The sequence below is a fragment of the Nylanderia fulva genome, unplaced genomic scaffold, assembly GCF_048542155.1.
Source record: "Nylanderia fulva isolate GAGA-0341 unplaced genomic scaffold, ASM4854215v1 Scaffold12, whole genome shotgun sequence".
Lineage (NCBI taxonomy): Eukaryota > Metazoa > Arthropoda > Insecta > Hymenoptera > Formicidae > Nylanderia > Nylanderia fulva.
The window spans coordinates 4,303,831-4,323,174 of NW_028189409.1; the positions used below are offsets into that span (position 1 = coordinate 4,303,831).

The window sequence follows — 19,344 nt, forward strand, 5'->3', positions numbered from 1 at the left end:
TTGCAAGTTATGTGATAAATTTTATTTGTCACACTGCCTTGACTACATAACATAGAAAAATGATTTAAATCATTAAACGATTAAATCTTCATCTGTGATTGGACACACTTTCTTGCACACTTATAGTTAGAAATTAAGTAGTATTGTTCAATGTTTCACGCATTAATTTCTACGTTTGTAAACAATTTTTTACATGGAGCTGCAATTAACATCGCGATGTTGGCGAAAGTGATTCACTCAAGAAACATATCGCCATTTAAAATAGCGCCATTCTCCCATCAATGACTAATCGCTTGTCTTGACAGAAACAATTACTCGTGATGGCATAATTGCATTCAATACGCGAAATGTTTCTTTCCTCAAGTTGCGTAATTTTAAGTACAAAAGCATGTCATTTAGTACTTTCTTCTCCTCTACAACACTTGTACTACTTTTTTCTTTTATTTTCCCAGAGAATGCATGTAAAAATCTTCTATAAACAAATACTGCATCAAAATAAAACAGATACATAAGCACGTGTCGTTTTTCCTTGTTAGTTTAACAAATAAAACAAGAAAAAAAACAAGAGCATGTATTGGAATAAATACAGGGTTCCAAGGATCGAAAAAAAAATCCCGTTGTTACAAAATAAAATATATTAACACGGGTGAAACGAACTCGGTAACTCACATTATGCAAATAATCTCATTAAATCGAGCGTTTGGATAATAGCGACCATTATATTGTTACTCTTTCAACGACTGTGGTATAAGCAAATAATCCCGTAGTAGTGAGACGCGTTTATGCGATCGGCACACAGTGTTTTTATCCCGCGCCAATTAAATCGCGAGCAACAATTAACGCTATAACAATTAACGTTGCATTCCACGCGGTACACATTTTCGCACCCATCCACACTCTCTCTCTTTCTACCTTCCCTCGATTCCTCTTTTTTTTATTATACTTCCTCCATTCGATTATTACGCCGATCGGAACTGCACTGCGCATCGTTCCGCTGACTGATCGCTATGCACGATCGCCATCGCGTGTGCGTTGGCGAGAGTACCGCTATGCACAGCACGATGCATACAAGGACCATTCTCCTGTTGTGCCTAACAGTCGGATGAGTCAGTCGGTCAGTCGGTGAATATACTGTTCGCGTAATTTTAGATCGCCGATGGCGAATTCTCCCCGATACACGCGGCTAGAACCGCGAAGGTGTTCCCCGATGGAACCCCGCAACTTATTCCCACAATGCTGCTCAGGAATCTTGCTCGACGGATGTAATAGAAAGTAACCTCCTTTACATCTCGAGGATCTTTTTGCGCCGCGGCGCGATAATCAAAATTATTCCACGTTATCGGATTTTGCATTATTTATATTCGCGTTATTTTTTTGATTTTTTATATTTTTTTTTTCTTTTTTTTTTTTTTTTTAGATATGAACTTTGAGAATTAACGTATTTTCGAATTTTAACGCGTGTTTTTGATAAAAATGTTAAAATGATAGGTGTAACAGCTGTTACAAATCTCGAAAGAAGCGAGAGAAAGAACACAGGGTGTCTAGCGGTCAGGGAAATCTGGTAAACCAGGCATTGTCAGAGAATTTAATAAATCTGGAATTGTCAGTGAAAAATCAGGAAATTTTACTATTTATCTGGATTTTTTCACATTATTCTATTATTTGTCTGAATTTGAAATTTTTTATTAAATAAATATAAATTTTTTCTTGACTCCCAGCACGCTAATTTTCTGTGTTGTCAAAAATTGATTCATCTACAGCGTGTTCGTTAATTTATATTTTCACCGTCGTGTTATTTTATTTCAATATGTTTGATAGACACAAAACTAAAAAATTTGATATAATATAAATAAAAGAGCTTACATAGTTTATAGTCACATGTTTGTTTCGATTTTCATACATAATGCATATTATATAATTGAATTAAATTTTTGTTTTAACCTAGGTAACAAGCTGACGTCATTTTGACGTTTAATTACGTTAGCTTGCTACCTGGTAACTTCCGAACCCTTTCATTGTTGACAAAAATATCTCAAGGATTTCATGATTTAACATTTATTTGATTTATCATATAGATATATGCAAATTATATATTTGGAAAAAATAATACTAAAAGGTCAGGAAAAAAATTAATTTCTGGTCCTGGAAAATCTGAAAAAGTCGGGGAATTTTTTTCATTAAGTCTGCTGGACACTCTGTGTGTGCGAATAAGAGCTATCTTTTTAAATGATATGCGTTTTTTTCATATTATTTGTGACGAGCAAACTCATTGCCTACATTCATTCGCGGTTGCATCAATATTACATTAAAAACGACGATAATTGATAGATAACAACTGCAATTTGTATAACGAGCATCGTTTTTGTCGTTCTTGTACGTAACTGTAACGTACGCATTCCTCTGATAAATAAATAAACGACCGTGAGCTTTAATTGTACATATTACATTCATCGTGGTTTACGTACTTCAGATGAAAGCGCAAGAACAAGTCACGTAACCTGTTGCACCTCAACCTCTTTACCTTGAGTTTAAATTTACCTACTTCAAGATTACGTCGTAAATATAAACGTGTACATAATACAGATATTTTATTATCTGATACTTTATAAAAGTTTTGTGAAGATTTTTTGTCTTAATAATTCCCAAAATTCAAAACAGATTTTTATAAAATATACAAAATCAATTTAATCAAAATTTCTTTGAATAATTAACTAGATTGTAACATCATATATTACATGATTAAAACGTTTGATTGATCTCGACGTTATAACTCAAATCGTACATACTACATATAGTTATGAAATATTTGATTGATCTTGACGTTTATATGAACTCACATAAATCCATTTCAACATTGTTCCATAACAATAAGTGACAGAAGTCGTATCACGGCTTCGTACGAGCCATAACATAAATATTTTAAGACTAGCATCTAGCTCGAAAAAAATATTCGAGAACGAGTATCTCGCTTATCCTTTAAATTCGCGCGAGTTGTTAGAAAAAAGTCACGGCTAACGAATTTAGAGCGCGGAAGAAGATGGATTAAAGATCGCGCGGTCAATGGAAAGACTGAGGATGTTTTTCCCTCTTTCTCTCTCACGCACACACTCTCTTTCTCTCCTCCTTCTTCTGCGAGGAAGTCGATGAAAGTGTAACAGCGTAGATTTCCTAGGCCAAGGCGACTGGATGTTAGTGTTGCTGCAGGAATCGGCGAAGACGCTCCTCGAATCACGCTCTCAATGAATGCTCTCGAGGTCAGCAAGTTAAAGGAGGTGGTGTACCTAAGAATCGCGGTGTGTATCTAAGAATGTCAGGGAAAGGTAAAAAGAAAGATCGTGTGGAGGGAAACGACGGTGCCGCGTCTGATAAGAGACAGTCGTCAGTACTTGCTCGGTCGCCGAAGTGGATCTTCTTCGTTGCACGGGAAACTTGGAGTAGTATACCGTGTGTAGACCTTGAATGAAGTTTTTTGTGTCCAGTTCTTGTATCCCGAAGGGAATTGTTCGGTGGTAGAACCGAAGGGAGGAAGAATGATTGGACTGGCGCGATAATAATAAACTCGGGGGCAAAAGCTCGGGATTATCGACGTAGCGCGATTTTTACTCGTAAAACAATCGTGTAACGTAATAAAGCGGACCGTGCAAATTCTATGGACATTCATGAAAGCATTCTTTCGAGGTACGCCACGTTGATTTATTATAATTAAGTCGCGAAACCCTGCGGATCAACGTTATTAAATTCCAGGGAGCTGAATGCAACGCCTGTGCATCTCCAAAGATCGCCCTTTACATCGTATACGGGAAGACTTTGTTCGGATGACAAAAATCATCTATACATGTGGTTGTCCTTGCTCGATCTACTTTTTACCTTAAGCGAATGTTGAAGAGTAGGGGACAGGGTGAAAGAGCAATATCGCGGAAACGTTAATTGATCTATCGACGATCGGGTTTCGCAGGATTTCTCAGATTGCCTCGGCGAGATTACGTCACCGCGACGAATTAGTGTTAATCAACTACAGACGTGGTAATGAACAAGCACCGCGAGCGATGCGGCGGAAGAGCCGCAGTGTGTGACTAGCTAACACAAACTCACGCGGGGACGCCTTGTGACCCGCTGCAGTTTTCCCCGATGCGGCGACACGTGAAGAGCAGCGCTTGCACGCCGCGGACTATTGTACGCAGGTGACACCTGAAGGGCGCCCGGAATCGATCCGCTTCTCGCCACCGGGTGAGAAACGTGCTCGATGTGTCGCGAAAGCTCCGATATCGTATCTGGCCGCGATCCACCGCGGGTGGATCGACCCTTCCGATGCAGAAGAATCCTCCTATGCGTCCTCCTTCTATCCGGAATGTCGCTCGGCAGCGATGCCAGAGGTGAGCACTGCTGCTCTCGACGAGATAAATCTCGTCTCCATTTTTCGAAATTTTTTTTTTTTTCCACACTACTCGATAGGATTTAACTTCCAGTTTGCCCGAATTATTTTTTTAAAGGACACAGATAGAATTTTCTCTCTTAGAATTTTATCCTGAAAATTGTGGTAATCGTGGGATGGTGTTGGAAGAATTGAGAGTTTCTCCGATTAAAATATTTACTACAATATAAAATATTAATATGTACATATAGTAAAATTAATCGAATATTTTATATCTTAATAAGATATTAATATTTTTCTAGTGATAAATATTTAATCAGAGAAACTCTTATAAAATTCTTCCAATGCCATATTATTGTCCTATGATTACTATGATTTTCAGAGTAAATTTTAAGAGAAAATTTTCTCTGTGTACAGAGCTTATTTAGAATAGGACCATTATTTTGAAGCTACATTAATTGATAAATAAAAAAATAATATAAAAGAAACATAACAGGAGATTTAACTCTCTACTTTTCCAAATTAATTTTTGGATTGTTCTATAAAAATTGTCTAACAATAAGATAAAAAAAAATTTGAAAACTACTTTCTATATACATAGAATTCAACTTCTGGTTCGCCAAAATTATTTTTTTAAAGAATACACAGAGAGAATTTTCTCTTAGAATTTATTCTGAAAATCATTGTGGGACAATATGGTATATTGGAAGAATTTTATAAGAATTTCTCTGTGTGTGATTAATATTTATAATATAAAATATTAATATGTACATAGTAAATTTTACTATAGTAAAATTAATCGAACATATTTTATATTTTATTGTGGTAGATATTAATATTTTTATTATGGTAAATATTTAATCAGAGAAACTCTTATAAAATTCTTCCGATGCTTCATATTGTCTTACTATGATTTTCAGGGTAAAATTTAACAATAAGAGAAAATGCTCTCTGTGTACAACAACCGTCTAGAAATACAAAGCTTATTAGTAGAAAAGAATATTATTTTGAAGTTACATTAGCTGACAAATAAAAAATAATATAAAACAAGCATTGCTCTCAACATACTTTTCCAAATTATTTTTGGATTGCTCTTTAAAAATTGTCCAATTGTAAGATAGAAAATTTGAGAACTACTCTCTATATAGGATTTAACTTCCGATTTGCCCAAATTATTTTTATAAAGGGTGCAAAAACTGTCGAAAGATACAGAGCTTAAAAGAAGATTTAACAAATGAAAGATAACATAAAAATAAAATGAAATGTGGCAGAAAAGTAGTTTATTGCTTGCTATCTTATAAGCTAAACGATTTATAATTCGGAGTACAGTTTTATTTATGTAGGAATGTACAGTATGAATTTATGTATTGTATAATACAGGAAATATTGAAAAAGTAAAATATACGGATATTAAAATACATGCATACACTAAAATATACGGCGCGTAAAATTATAAATCGAATTTTCTCACGAATTATAGATCGTAAAACGGGATTTAAAATAGTATTATTCATATTAAAGAAAAATCGCTACAAACAAAAAAAATAGAATTAATAAATTTATACGTTGCATTATTATACTATTTCAATTCACTAACTATAACAAACACATATTAAATTTTACATTAAATTATGGAATTACGAAGAATCAGTAATTTATTTCAAATAGACAATACTTCAACGCAATTGTAATATAATTGTATGTAATATACGCGTAAACATTTAAAATTATATTTCGAATATTAATACAGTATCATATTAAACGTGAAAACAGAATTCACTCATATATTATTTAAAAGATAAAAAGCATTTTTGTATTTTTTAATTTGCATGATGTTTAGTTCTCCTTACGCTTTATTAATGACAGGCTTATTCTACATTTATTAAATATCAAAATTGCAAATAAAAAATTAAATATATATATATATATATATATATATATATATCAAAATCATAATGCAAATAACGTTACACGCACACAGATAAATTTTTAGGTTTTATTCAATTGTATGTGAGAAGAAGTATTACTAATTCTAAGTTATATTAATAATTTTCGTTGTTTTTTTAATTTTACAAATATAATATTTTATTTCTATTTATCATCAATGTAAAGTGTACAAGAGACACAATTAGCTTCTTTTTCTAATGTGGAAAATTTTTACATCATTATCTCATTTTTTGTATAATAACACTTTTTGCTATAAGAAAAAGACTTGCGCTCACTATTTTAATCATCCTCTTGCAAAATTGTTTTTGTCATAATAACGTCAGCAATAAATGCGCAGACGGATCTCTTAGGAAAATGCATACACAATTGAATATCAGATCTAAAAAGCTTCATCTCTAATTAAGTCGGTTCACACGCGCATCAACGACAATGAGACGCTCATTCAGGTCAAGCGACCTGACGAGATATCTTTGTCCGCGACGAAGGAAAATAATGCATAATTAATTTGTTTAATGAGATCTCGAAAATTACCATACATAGCGACTTGAATAATGAGCGCGAGAGATCCTTTTTAGAGTCTCTTCTCAAATCTAAAATTTTATTTTCCTCCCGACTACCTCGTGACGCTCGAAACGAAAATTTTTGCATGTTATAAAAATACGTCAGCTCGTGTTGAAACAACAATGTTTATTTTATATTTATTATTGGACAGTTTATTATAGACGCTTCACATTTATATTTTCCATTAATTAATTTTTTTCTTATTCATATTTTTTTGGAAAATCTGATATTTGCGATAGACTCTTGTTCGATGGGACGATTGAAGACTTGACTTCATTCGCCCACGTCACTTCCAAGGGAGGAAATCGATGTATTAAATTTTTACGTGGCTGCGCCATGGAAACCGCAAGCAAAAAGGAATTGCGTTACGCGGATTAAAGGGACTACCTCGTCAGACTAATTAACGTTGCGAAGCATTATGACGCCAGTCGTTGATTGTTACCATGGAGCTGTTAAAAAGCTGTGATTCGATCGCGCCGTTTCATTTCACGATCTCAATTTACTTGTTGAGTAATTCGAACCGCAAGAGAGAGAGAAAGACAGAGATGGAGAGCGAGAGAGAGATAATGATGATAAAACGGTGTATAATCTCTCAATTTTACTCCGTGAAACACGTCGACCGTAACAAGTGTGTACAGTTACAGTAATTCATTACAGTAACCTGGACCGCTACAATGTTTCTCGCACGTGGCCCGCTAATTAGCTCTTTAATTATCTAACGATCTATTGCTATTATAATTTTCTTGAAAGTTGTCAACTTTAAATTTTTAATCGCTCATATTAGGATTTTTTAATAAATAGGAGTTTTTGTTATTGATAAACATTTATAAAATTATATATGAGAAGATCTATAATCTTATCTATATAAAAAAAATTTTTAATTGTATTTTATTAATATATAAATTAATGATCCATTATTTCCTCCTCATTTTTAGAAATATCCTATATAACATCATTGCAATGCATCTGAAATCAATTATGTCTACCTACTTATTATCTTTCTCTTCCATAATTACTGAATCTTTTACGTAAAAAGAAGAAGTAGTAGAATATTCCATTAAAATAGATGCTACTAAAAGTTTCAGCGAAATATTGCAAGTATTAATAATAATTTGTGCAACTATGAGATTAAGAGCTAAATTAATTTATAGTTACAGCTTATATTTCCTGCATATTTTCTGTGTGTATATAAAATTATATCTCTCTCTATCCACAAATATTGCATCATGCAAGAAATGTCATATACGTTTATCTCATAATAGTATGTCTTCTCCATAAAAATCTGCGAAGGGAAATATAACTTTCAAATGTTTTTAGCGAAAATTCTTCGATATTGGTGACTACAGTTCCGCACCATATACGCGGAAGCGTATCTTATTCTTATGCATGAAGTATATCCATGCATCGTGAACCGAAACGATGCGTTATATTACAATGGGAAATGGTGAATTGTTAATTTAAATATTAATTTTTTTTTTTTTTTTTTTTTTTTTTTTTTTTCAAATTACACAAAACTCAGGAATGATTACACGTGGAAAATAAGTCGTTCTGATGGAATAAATTGCATTATGACGAAGAAAAAACGTTCCTTTACAAAGGAGAGTCCGCTACTTCCGCCCTCAATGCAACTTAATTCTTAAGTGTGTGATAATATTCATATATAGAATATAGTTTTATAACCTTTTATATTTTTACAGTTACTTTTATTCTGGTAATATTAAGGATAATTAAATCTCAGTATTATGGATATGGTGTTCTCATTTTCTAACAAAGTATTACAAAAGTTGAATAAGTATTTGTTCATAATCTTTTCAATTTAAAGCATTATTTTCTTCAAGTTTATGAGTGTAGAAAAACATTACAGTATTTCTTCGTATAATTTCTTTATTCACAAATAAATGCGTGGTTCATTTTCACATAATAAACAATGCATTTTGAAATGCATGTCACTGAGCAAATATAATACAGAAATATAATATTTTTAATAAAATGCATGCGACTCTTTCCTATCGTTATTATTTCTCGGAAATATTATTTCAGTTCTTATTTTATTTGATAATAAACTCATTGACATCATTGTGACAATGCATTATTTATTTTTTATAAGAAAACAATACATATTTATATGTATAAATCAAAGAATTACTTATGTATCTTTATATATTATAATTTCTACAAATAATAACTTGAAAAAAGTAATTCTTAAAATAAAAAAGACAAGAAACGATTAAATAATTATTCGACTTTGGTGATACTTATTACAAAACAGAATATAGGCTATATAATTGAAGTTACTGTAGTACTGTTTTCAGCATTACTACAATATAAGAGCAACTGTAAAAAAATGGTTGTTTAAAAACTGTCCAAATATATGTATAATGATAAAATAGCTTGAATAACTTATATACGATAAGATAAAAGTTTATATAATTGTTTATCACGAGAAGAATTCAAGGTTATCAGTTTCAAAAAGTTATAATTACACATATAAAAAACATTTTCGCTCTTTTTCTCTGAGTTAACGCATTAAAATAATCTTAAAATACAGTGCAATTTTGCAAGAGATACGTGCATTCTACGTTTTTCTCATTGAACTGGTAGAAAGGATAATCTAAAAAGTGAAATCGGAAAATACGTCTGACATTTCGTTAGATGATCGTTCGGCGGAAAGTTGGATACGTCGTAATTTTCTTAGCATTTATGGAAGATTGTCGAGAAAACCGTTAAAGGAAGACCTAGAAGTGGGATAAATGAGAGTAGTAGTTTATTTACGCTAAGCGGGTCTAGATCAAGGCGAAATACGATTTGACAGTTAAGAGAACGCATTGCGAAACGCATTGAATATTTAACGGCTCGGAAAAAATACACGCACTTTCGGACTCGCATCACGAGTAGAAAAATATAGATTTACATGAATAATGCATACTCTGTATATCTAGCACAGAGTCTTTACATAAAAAGTATTTAGCGCAGTAATTAATTAATAGTAATTAATAAATAGTAATTAGTAAATAAAAACTATCATATTCGTCACACTTTCTCTCATCGAATAAAAATTCCGAGCGAATAAAATAAAAGAAATAAAGTAATAATATATAAACGTGACTAAGAGAGCTGTAGGATTATAACTGTATATGATTTTATTGCTACGTTATAACTGTATATATGTATATGGCAAATAGATTGTGCTCGTTGTATATGCGATCACTAGGTTTGGCACTATATATCGGCAATTGCAGGTAACGGTACGCCAGATGTTTATAAGATACTTGGAGGCGCGCGAACACGTCAAGAGGATTACGATTATTCGTATATGAATAATGATATAAAAGATGCAGGAAATCAGAGAGACGACCTTTACATCGGTCATAGCGGTGACCCCTGGAGCGCATCCTCGGCGCCTGATTACGACAATGATATCTATGTGCACGTGTCGTCGCAGCTGAACGCTACGTCAAATAGTACGAGAGCTCGAGCTATCACGTTAGTGTCGGATACGTAATTGCAATAAATAACAAAATTTCGTAATAGTAAAATGATACGAAGGTCGCATGATTTTTAGAAAGAGCGGCAAGGAAACGACAGGCCATACGAGATTCAAGAGAGGAGTAATACATCTCTACAACATGGTGGTATGCGCCACAGGATGTAATCCATTAGTTTACAAAGGATATGGTTGTTACTGCGGATTCCTAGGATCTGGTTATGTCATCGACGGCATCGATCAGTTTGTCATTTATCTATATACTTACACAGTAGGAAAATTTGTGTTCTCTTGTTAGAAACGGTCCCCGCGTTGTTAAAATTTTTATATTAAATATTTAACATATTGCTGTTGTGTTAATTGAACTTAAATGTTAAATTAAAACAACTGAAAAAAGATGTAAAAATAATACAATGTGCATATATTTTTAATGTTACGCAATAAACATGTTCTGTTTTATTAGCGACAAAATTTATCTGTTAAAAATTACAGAAAAAATGTTAGTTTTTTATTTTATAAGTGGGGATAATAAAATCTAAAATTAACATATTTTTATGTTAATTTTACACCAAATTTATTTTAAATTATTTGAAGTTTTGCCTTTATCTTGGGTTAAAATATTAACATAGTATTTGTGTCTTCATTTAATATATCCATATTATGTTAAATTAACACAAAAATTTTTGTAGACTATTTGGGACATGTGATATCTATAAAATTTTAAATTTAACACAAATTTTTAAACTGTATAAAAAAATGTGCGGAAAAAACAAATATACAAATTTGTAAAATGTTTCAGGTGTTGCAAAATGCACGATTGGTGCTACGATGCTACAGATTGTCCAATGTTTTCGACATATTTTGTACCATATTATTGGAGATGTTATCACGGTTACAAACCGGTTTGCGGTACGTTTATTGATTATCATTCAGTTATTTTTGCCGGATTCGATACAATTATTCTCGAGAGATTCTAAAGATCAGAATAATTTCAGTGCAATACTTCTTAACTTCCAGCCCAGCAGACTTGATTCATTTATATATTTTCGATGCGTATAATGTATAATAAAGTGAATCGATCCGTATAATGTAATAAAACGCGATAAGATAAAACAGTTCGCGCGTAAAATCTCTGTTACAGCGGTTGAACATGGAAGCTGGGGAGGATCGGGATCTTGCGCTCAACGTTTGTGCGAATGCGATCGCTCGTTAGCCGAGTGTCTGAGAAGATATCCTTGCCCTACCACCAAAGCAGTTTGTACCTCGTCACCCTGGAGACTCGTACAGAATCTCTTCATGATTATATAAATTATTACATTTCTTGGAAATATCAGTCAAAAGATAATTCAATGCAATGTGAAAAATGCGAAATATATCTACTTTATTTTGTAAGTTTTGACATTCGAGATATAAAAGCATTGCATGTGCAATTTTTGATTATTTATGTGTATTATATAAAAAATTAATTAATCAATTCAAAGACAGATATTAATATATTATTGATTATTATAAACGTTGCTTAAAGATAAAAAGGTCAAGAAATAAGTATCTATAAGATTAAAGAAAATACATCGTATATTTTATAATTACGAAATTTATTTACTATCGCAAATCATGTTGCCCTTAATATATAAAAATTATTTACATTGAACATTTAATAATTATGTTGTCCAAATACCTATAATGTATTTACACCTCCGGTCAAATGTACCGTTCTATTCTTATATCTCTTAGAAATGTCTTGCTCTATCTGTAATTAGATGCAGTATAAAAAGTAATGCAACTTTATCCGAAAGATATGTAGCATTCTGCGAGAGAATTAAGATAACATACCTCTATCTGCAGCTCTTTAGTTCTCTGTATGACGAGTTGTAATAATGGACGTAATTTATCGATTTGATTCTGTACATCTTCTTGCTTCTGTCGCATAGATTTTTGTTGAGCTATCATTCTATCAATCAGGTTCAATTTTTGCTTTAAAGTGGTAGTTACTACGTCCACGTATCTGTAATGATAATTAAAATATCACATGATCATTATATTACTATAAAAAAAATACTATATAATTCAAAATTTATTAAATATACCTCGGATAATGTTTGATGTTATGCAAATGCTGTACATTGCTATGTAATACCTCAGAAAGGACAATCTGAACATTGTCTAGCATATTCTGAGTGGTTTCTATGGTGGACAATTGCAGAATAGGCGAAGCATCCTGCATCTGACTGAAACTCAGAAGATTATTCCTGTCGTCGCCTTTGAATTCGTACAGACGTAACTTCATAAATGCCTCGAGCTATAACAATATTCATTTTATTCAAGTAAAAATGTAATGATCTTGTGTATATGACATATTTATATACTATACCTCAAATAATTGATTGATAAACTCCGATCTCGTTGTTGGATTATCCAGTACCGTATACGCTTCAGATTCTGTAGCTAGACCACCTTCATGACCTGCTGCTTCCACGACTATACCCGATTCCTCCAAAGATATATTATAGTCTATTTCCGCCGCAACAGGTTGTTCTGCATCTTCGTTTCCCCAATCAATATCGCCTCCTGCATCCAAATTTACTTCTTCGCCAAAATCAATTTCTTGGTTTAAATCCAAGTCGCCAAAGTCAATAGTCTGTTAAAAATGTGATTTTTTAGAACGCGATCAGAATTTACTCGTCACAAGTACTCTCAAAAATATACATACATTGCTGTCCACATTTATACTAGATCTTTCACATTCATCTTCATCAGCTTTAATATTCAGTGGTGGTTCAATTATCGATGCTGGTACTTCTCCATAAGTATATTCAAACGTTGTTGTGTTTCCTTTCTCTGTGGAAAATATATTTAACACTATATCTACATTTTTGCTCTTTACTTGAATAGCATTAATACATTCTTAAAATAATGTAACCTACCAATTATATATTTAACCACAGACACACAGTTACTATCGTACTGTTGACCAAAAGTAAATTCCACAAATGCACTATAAAACTCGACAACCTTATTTAAACTCTTTGTCTTCTCCACTACTCTCTGATAAATTTCTGGCAATTCTTTGACTTTTTCCATCAATTCACGTCTAACTGTGCTGTAGCCAGTTATACCTAATTGTTTGCACAATGAGTTATATTCTGTATGAGCAATATTTTCTGATTTTTTATACTCTACTTCCTTCTTTTCTAAATCCTGCAAATATCATTTTATGCATAACATTTATACTCTGTGTGTGTGTGTGTGATAATAAATAAATTCTAATATTACATATTACATAAATACTTACAGTCATAGATTGCTCCAACTTTTGTATCTGTTTCTTAATACTAGGAACTTCATAGTTGACATTTCTCATGAGCATTTGTGCAGCTTCAGCAAGATATACATTATCCCTTTCGTACAATCGTAAAATCTCTTGCCAATCCTTCATTCTTTGTGAGCCATAACGTCCAAATAGATTTTTTGTGTCTGCTTCAGTTTCCTTCAAAATTTCCACAATTTTGACACAATAAAAATAATTTATATCTGTAAAAAAAAAACACAAGTTAAAGATTCAGCTATACCATATGTTTGTAGATAGTTAGAAGGTAATGCTTTAAATTTAAAAAAAATTACAAGCGCCAGATAACAATGATGCAATGCCATCATGAGCAGGCATATTCTGTATAGCATTATTAATTTTCTCTCTGATGGTCAAGACATTCGTATGCCAGTCTTTCTTGCAATGCCTCCGATTAATCAACCAGTCCAGTAACTTTCCAGTATTAATGTCGATTGGAATATCTTGTTCCTAAATAATAATTTGCACGTCAAAATTATTTACAAGATAAATTATAACAGATAGTACTTAAAAACAGCTATAAATGGTTAATTCAACGAAATGTTTACTTCAGAATTATCACATATTCATGTATGATTTAATAGCTCTGTTATATTTAAAATTTATTTTTACGACGAAATAATTATTTCCAAATAACACAACATTGCTTACCTGCATATTACTAAATCTTATTTCTATCTTTCAGAAATGTTTTTCTCTGATCGGAGTTACAGGTTATAACAGCTGTTTTCGTACCGCGTGTCAAAATGACAGTAGTAGACTCAATTGTCTACAACACCGGCTGTCTCCGTAACAGGAATGACACGTAGTAATAAAAATTTATAGGCATATAGATAATTAGAAAATATAAAATTAAAAAATTAAACTCCTCTTCCCAAATATAAAAATCAAGATTTTTTTACGAGAATAAGAAAACAAAAAAATTATTTGTCAGACGACTTTATTTAAATTATTTATTTAAATAATATTTAAATAAATAGAAAAAAATAAGGTAAAAAATAATTGAAAAATAAAGAAGAAAAAATCGCAAGATTAAGAGATATAATTAAGATAATTAATAGAAATAATTAAGGATTTTTTTATTTCTATATATTGTAATTTTGTAGTAAGAATTTTACGATTTTTATAATCCTAAACAAAAAGCATATTGACGATTTCAGAACACATTGTACAATATATCGCAATATGCTACACATATTTCATTAATTTTTTTACAAAAATACTTATATATAAATTAAAGTACTTGTACATAAATTAAAAATCCTGTTGTATATTAAATTAAAAATTTGACAGAGTTACAAGAATGATTTTAGAATCAATGTTATAATAAACTGTAATTATTAGATAATATGCCTGAAAACTTTTGGAGAAAACAAATATGTAGACTGTTTAAAAATATATAAACTGTTGATGATCTCACTTGTTTCCACACAGGTGGACGCGCTTATCAAATAACGCACATACAGCAAAAAACATACACGACACCTGCCACGTATGAAAAAAAATATCTGCAATTACAGTCTGACATTTGTGCCTATTTATACTAACAATGACAATTAGAAAATAATCTTCTAAACGAATAGAACCATCGTTTTAAATTGAAAGAAAGAAATAAATAAAATAAATTTATTTATTTATTATAAATAAAATCAATTTATTTATTTAAGTAATTTCTACCTGAATTGGTGCTTCAGATAAATAATGAAGGCGCGACAAGAAACAAAAGACGGGAATTAATCAGATCGCTGGACGATACAAACGTAATACACACAAGTATCTTTTAATTTATTATGTTACACATTCACAGTAAGAAAAACATGATGTCCATGTCCCCCTCAATATCCTATTATTATACTGTCTCTGCCAATATAAATACAACTTGAAAGTGTCCATCGGAAGGGGGATGTGTAAGAATTCTATTGCTTGCACTTATCCCTTCTGATCGCTCCGAGTTGTATCAGCACCCGTTGCCGATGTCCTTGACCTCGGCATAAATTAGTATCCATAAACGATACATATGTTCACGATTCGCGTGAGGATGTAGATCACCTTGTGCTTCTCACCAGCTCTTTGGATTCTGATCGCGGATCCTCTCAGCAAAAGATTCGGACAAGTTCACGATTGAATGTTCCGCTGAGAGAACATGCAGGTTTGACATATTACCGGCGAACATTACGATGGCACTTTGACCGATCATAGAAAAAAAAACGTCACGAGGACGATTCGATCGATGATCGTCTACCTCGATCGTGAACGAGTTTCTCCTCTTTTTCGTTACCTCGCAATCACACTAATAACTTTGACGACCCGTACGATCCGTAAAGAAGTTCTTCACAAGTAATACCTGCCCCACGGAGATAACCAGAATACAACATGTCTCCATTACCGACCACCAAAGCACTTGTTCATTGAGTTCTTCTGCACGTTTGCGACCTTGCGCTTCACGTAGACGATGATGCGTCTGATAGTCCAAGATGTTGATTAGATTCTTGTGCACTTCCTGCGCGGAAGACTCCATCTATAAGAATACTGATATGTGAGATACTATTCTCCTTGATACGTATTATGAAAAAGTCTGTGCCAAATATAATTTACCTGAGTCATTACTGTAACATGTTCTCCAAGACCAGGAAGTGGCACATCATCGCCAACTTGGAAATCCATATACACAAGCTTATGTGAGAATGTAGAGAACTCATTACTGAAGCAGGCCTTGTACACTCCAGACATAGTCGGTATAAAGACGTGTGAATCAAATTGTGTCTTCACTTGCTTATAGATGATCTCTTTATTTGGAGCCTCTAAAGTTACGTCTACATCGTATTGGCCACCTGTAACCACCTAAAAAAAACAAGAGCAATACTTATTATTTTACAAAATTCAAAGACATTATTATTATACAAACTAATTATATAACATCTAATAGAATCTGTGATACTAATAAAACTGTTATCGATTCTCATTAGCATACAAAAGTTTCCTTCAATTTTTACAGAGAACATTCATATAAGGCATATTCGTTTTGCATTGTTTTTTCGCCTTCTAAACTTGCATGCGAAGAAAATACAGCTACAAACACTTATGTCAAGAAGCCAGAATTTATCATCGATTCAAATACATTTTTACTGAAAAAATAAAATTGTATTCTCTATTACATTAACACCCACACACACGTTATATTCCTTTCTGACATTGGCGTTATTCCTACTACATTTTATTCGCATTATCTCTCATTCGTTCATTCAATTTACAGCCACGCGGACAGTCTGTCTGAATTGCGCCGCGAACTCTGGCCTCCGATAATAGCGATAATACGTGTCATCGCGACGTAAAAAATTACGTATACATTTAAACGTATAAATATATATGTATACGGCGATTGACAGCGATCAGCTGATTAACGCACTTGAAACTCTAACGTGGACGAGACGTTCTTCTCGATCTCCTGGTAGAAGCACTCCTTGGCGTTGTCGGCCAGCTCGAAGGTTAACTCGACGCCACCCGTGAGCAAGAGCGTGCCGAGCAAGGAGGCGAGCAACAGCCAGGCCGACCAGCAATCCATCCTTACGTCAGTCAGTTCACTCTCCTGTCACAGCTGATCGGCGCGCATTTAAAGATCCTCGTCGAGCGAAGAAGTGCACTTTCCACCCTTTCGACGACGTCGTCGGTCCCTTCTTCACGAGAGCTCCCCGGCGAAGGTTTCTCCCGCAAACAAGCTATTTTAACGTGGCCGGAAGTCGATCGCAGCGCCGCTGACATTCACCGGGAGCGCGACGCGCAGCTGCGGAAGTGGCTGCGCTCACGTCACGGCGCGCAGATATGTTCACGTTGAATCGCTCGAGGATTCACTTGCCATTTAAGTAACACCTGCTTTTCTTCATTTAATTACGAAACTTTAACTTATTGCCCTTCGCTCGAGCGAGTTAATTAAAGTTTGATGGAAGAATTTGTAGTTTCGTCGATTTAAGTCAGATCGAATTTGTAAATCATTCGAATCAGATTCACTACTACTTAAGGTAACCTTAATTAATACGGCGGTAGTAAAGCATAGTTTTTCATGATCTTGTGACTATGCATTTTTCATCAAAAGAGCATAAAGTTCTTAATTTGTATCGTTTGAGTCTACTTTTAGGTAATACAGCATCTTTTTCTGTGCGTATTGAATATTTTAGAAATAATATATATATATATATTTCTCATAAATTCAGTTATATTAAAATATTAATCGAAATATGTCGATTGCGATATATATACGATAATATCACATATATTTTGTTTATACTAACAAAACATCAGACAGATAAAAATGCTTGAAGATATACATATATTATTTAAATGTCTCTTCTGCTTATATATATATATTTTAAGGTATATTAATGCTTATTTTTTGCGAAATTACACGTTGATGGAAGAAACCTATGAATAATATAACGAATAATATCACAATAATTGATATATGATCGTAATTTTTTTTTTTTTTATTTCAGTGACAAATTTATGGAGTATAACAAAGAATTGAGAGAAGAAAACAGACTCTTTAAACATCTGCATATGCATTCAATTTTCACTGGACAATATAGTGATCAGCTGTCATACATCGGCATTTTTACTTCCGGTTTCATTCACATAAACCTCGGTAAGTTAATATCATAACAAATGAGGTGGATAAGTTTAGGCTTATAAAACTAATAATAATAATATTTTTTTTGTTTTACAAAATGCGTTGCGAGAAAAAGAAAGAGAGGATATATATATATATATATATATATATATATGTATGTGTTATATAGTAATCAGAAATTCCCGTAACGTTTTCCGCCGCATGTACTAGTAGTTATATATTTAATTATTGACGAGAATACAAAGTACTAGCTTCCTTTCTCGTGTGTCACGGGGTCCCGCGCAATTCGCTAAATATTAAATCTTCGTGGTAACGCAGGAAGGAAACGCACGTGCATTAAAGCAGGAAGACGCACAAGAGAATATGCGATGAAATTACCTTCCTGTCTACTTTAATACATGCCTCTCTCCTTTCTTACCACAAAGGTTTAATGTTTAGCATCTAGAAGAGACTGTTTATAGCAGGTCAAGAAAGTTACACGGACACATCGTCGCCTTTTTTTATCGTATCAACAATCTTGACATGAATCATCGCATTCTAATCGCATTCTTCTTTTTAATTTCAGAAAGACTTTCCAATGAAATTGGAATTCGAGGCTCACAAATGAAGATATATCTATATATATACCTGGATAACTTGTTCAGGAAAGATTGCTCCAAAAATTGATGGGAAAATTCGTCGTTAATCCTTGTCCAGATCGCAAGTTATGGAACACCCTGTAGAATGCAGTGACAAATATATATACCAGCATAGTTCGAGGTATGTGTATGTATAAGTGTATACGTTGCTTCTGTAGTTGTGAGGCGCCCTTTGGAGCCGCCCATCGGTCTCGTGCGTCATGTCTCGGTGCGCGACGACGACGGCGAAGGTGCGTGTCGAAGGACGGCGAGGGAGAGTGCTCGAGAAAAAGTGAGGGCTCTTCTCTTGAAAGGACCCCTCTCATCACGATTGGAATCCAGCGACCGGAGCTCAGAGTCATATATTGCACGCGTTGATGTTGCCTTAAATTAATA

At 33.1% G+C, this 19,344-nt stretch overlaps 3 protein-coding genes across 3 annotated transcripts; 1 reads left to right on the top strand and 2 right to left on the bottom strand.

The window, feature by feature from the left end:
• Positions 1–3,213: 3,213 nt before the first annotated feature.
• Positions 3,214–12,015, top strand: LOC114928028 (uncharacterized). Its single transcript, XM_029299126.1, has 6 exons — positions 3,214–3,678; positions 3,745–4,373; positions 10,120–10,363; positions 10,443–10,607; positions 11,164–11,273; positions 11,506–12,015. The coding sequence occupies exons 2-6, from the start codon at positions 4,244–4,246 to the stop codon at positions 11,670–11,672; spliced, it is 816 nt and encodes a 271-aa protein (XP_029154959.1). The 5' UTR covers positions 3,214–3,678; positions 3,745–4,243; the 3' UTR covers positions 11,673–12,015.
• Positions 11,922–14,484, bottom strand: LOC114928027 (CDK5 regulatory subunit-associated protein 3). Its single transcript, XM_029299125.2, has 9 exons — positions 14,362–14,484; positions 13,986–14,160; positions 13,657–13,895; positions 13,289–13,562; positions 13,075–13,202; positions 12,736–13,002; positions 12,452–12,663; positions 12,198–12,369; positions 11,922–12,114 (listed from the first exon to the last, which is right to left on the bottom strand). Exons 1-9 carry the CDS (start codon positions 14,365–14,367, stop codon positions 12,043–12,045), a joined length of 1,545 nt encoding a protein of 514 aa, XP_029154958.2. The 5' UTR covers positions 14,368–14,484; the 3' UTR covers positions 11,922–12,042.
• A 987-nt stretch (positions 14,485–15,471) lies between these two features.
• On the bottom strand, positions 15,472–17,447 carry LOC114928023 (transmembrane emp24 domain-containing protein 7). Its single transcript, XM_029299109.2, has 3 exons — positions 17,117–17,447; positions 16,306–16,551; positions 15,472–16,228 (listed from the first exon to the last, which is right to left on the bottom strand). The coding sequence occupies exons 1-3, from the start codon at positions 17,270–17,272 to the stop codon at positions 16,001–16,003; spliced, it is 630 nt and encodes a 209-aa protein (XP_029154942.1). The 5' UTR covers positions 17,273–17,447; the 3' UTR covers positions 15,472–16,000.
• Positions 17,448–19,344: the final 1,897 nt, after the last annotated feature.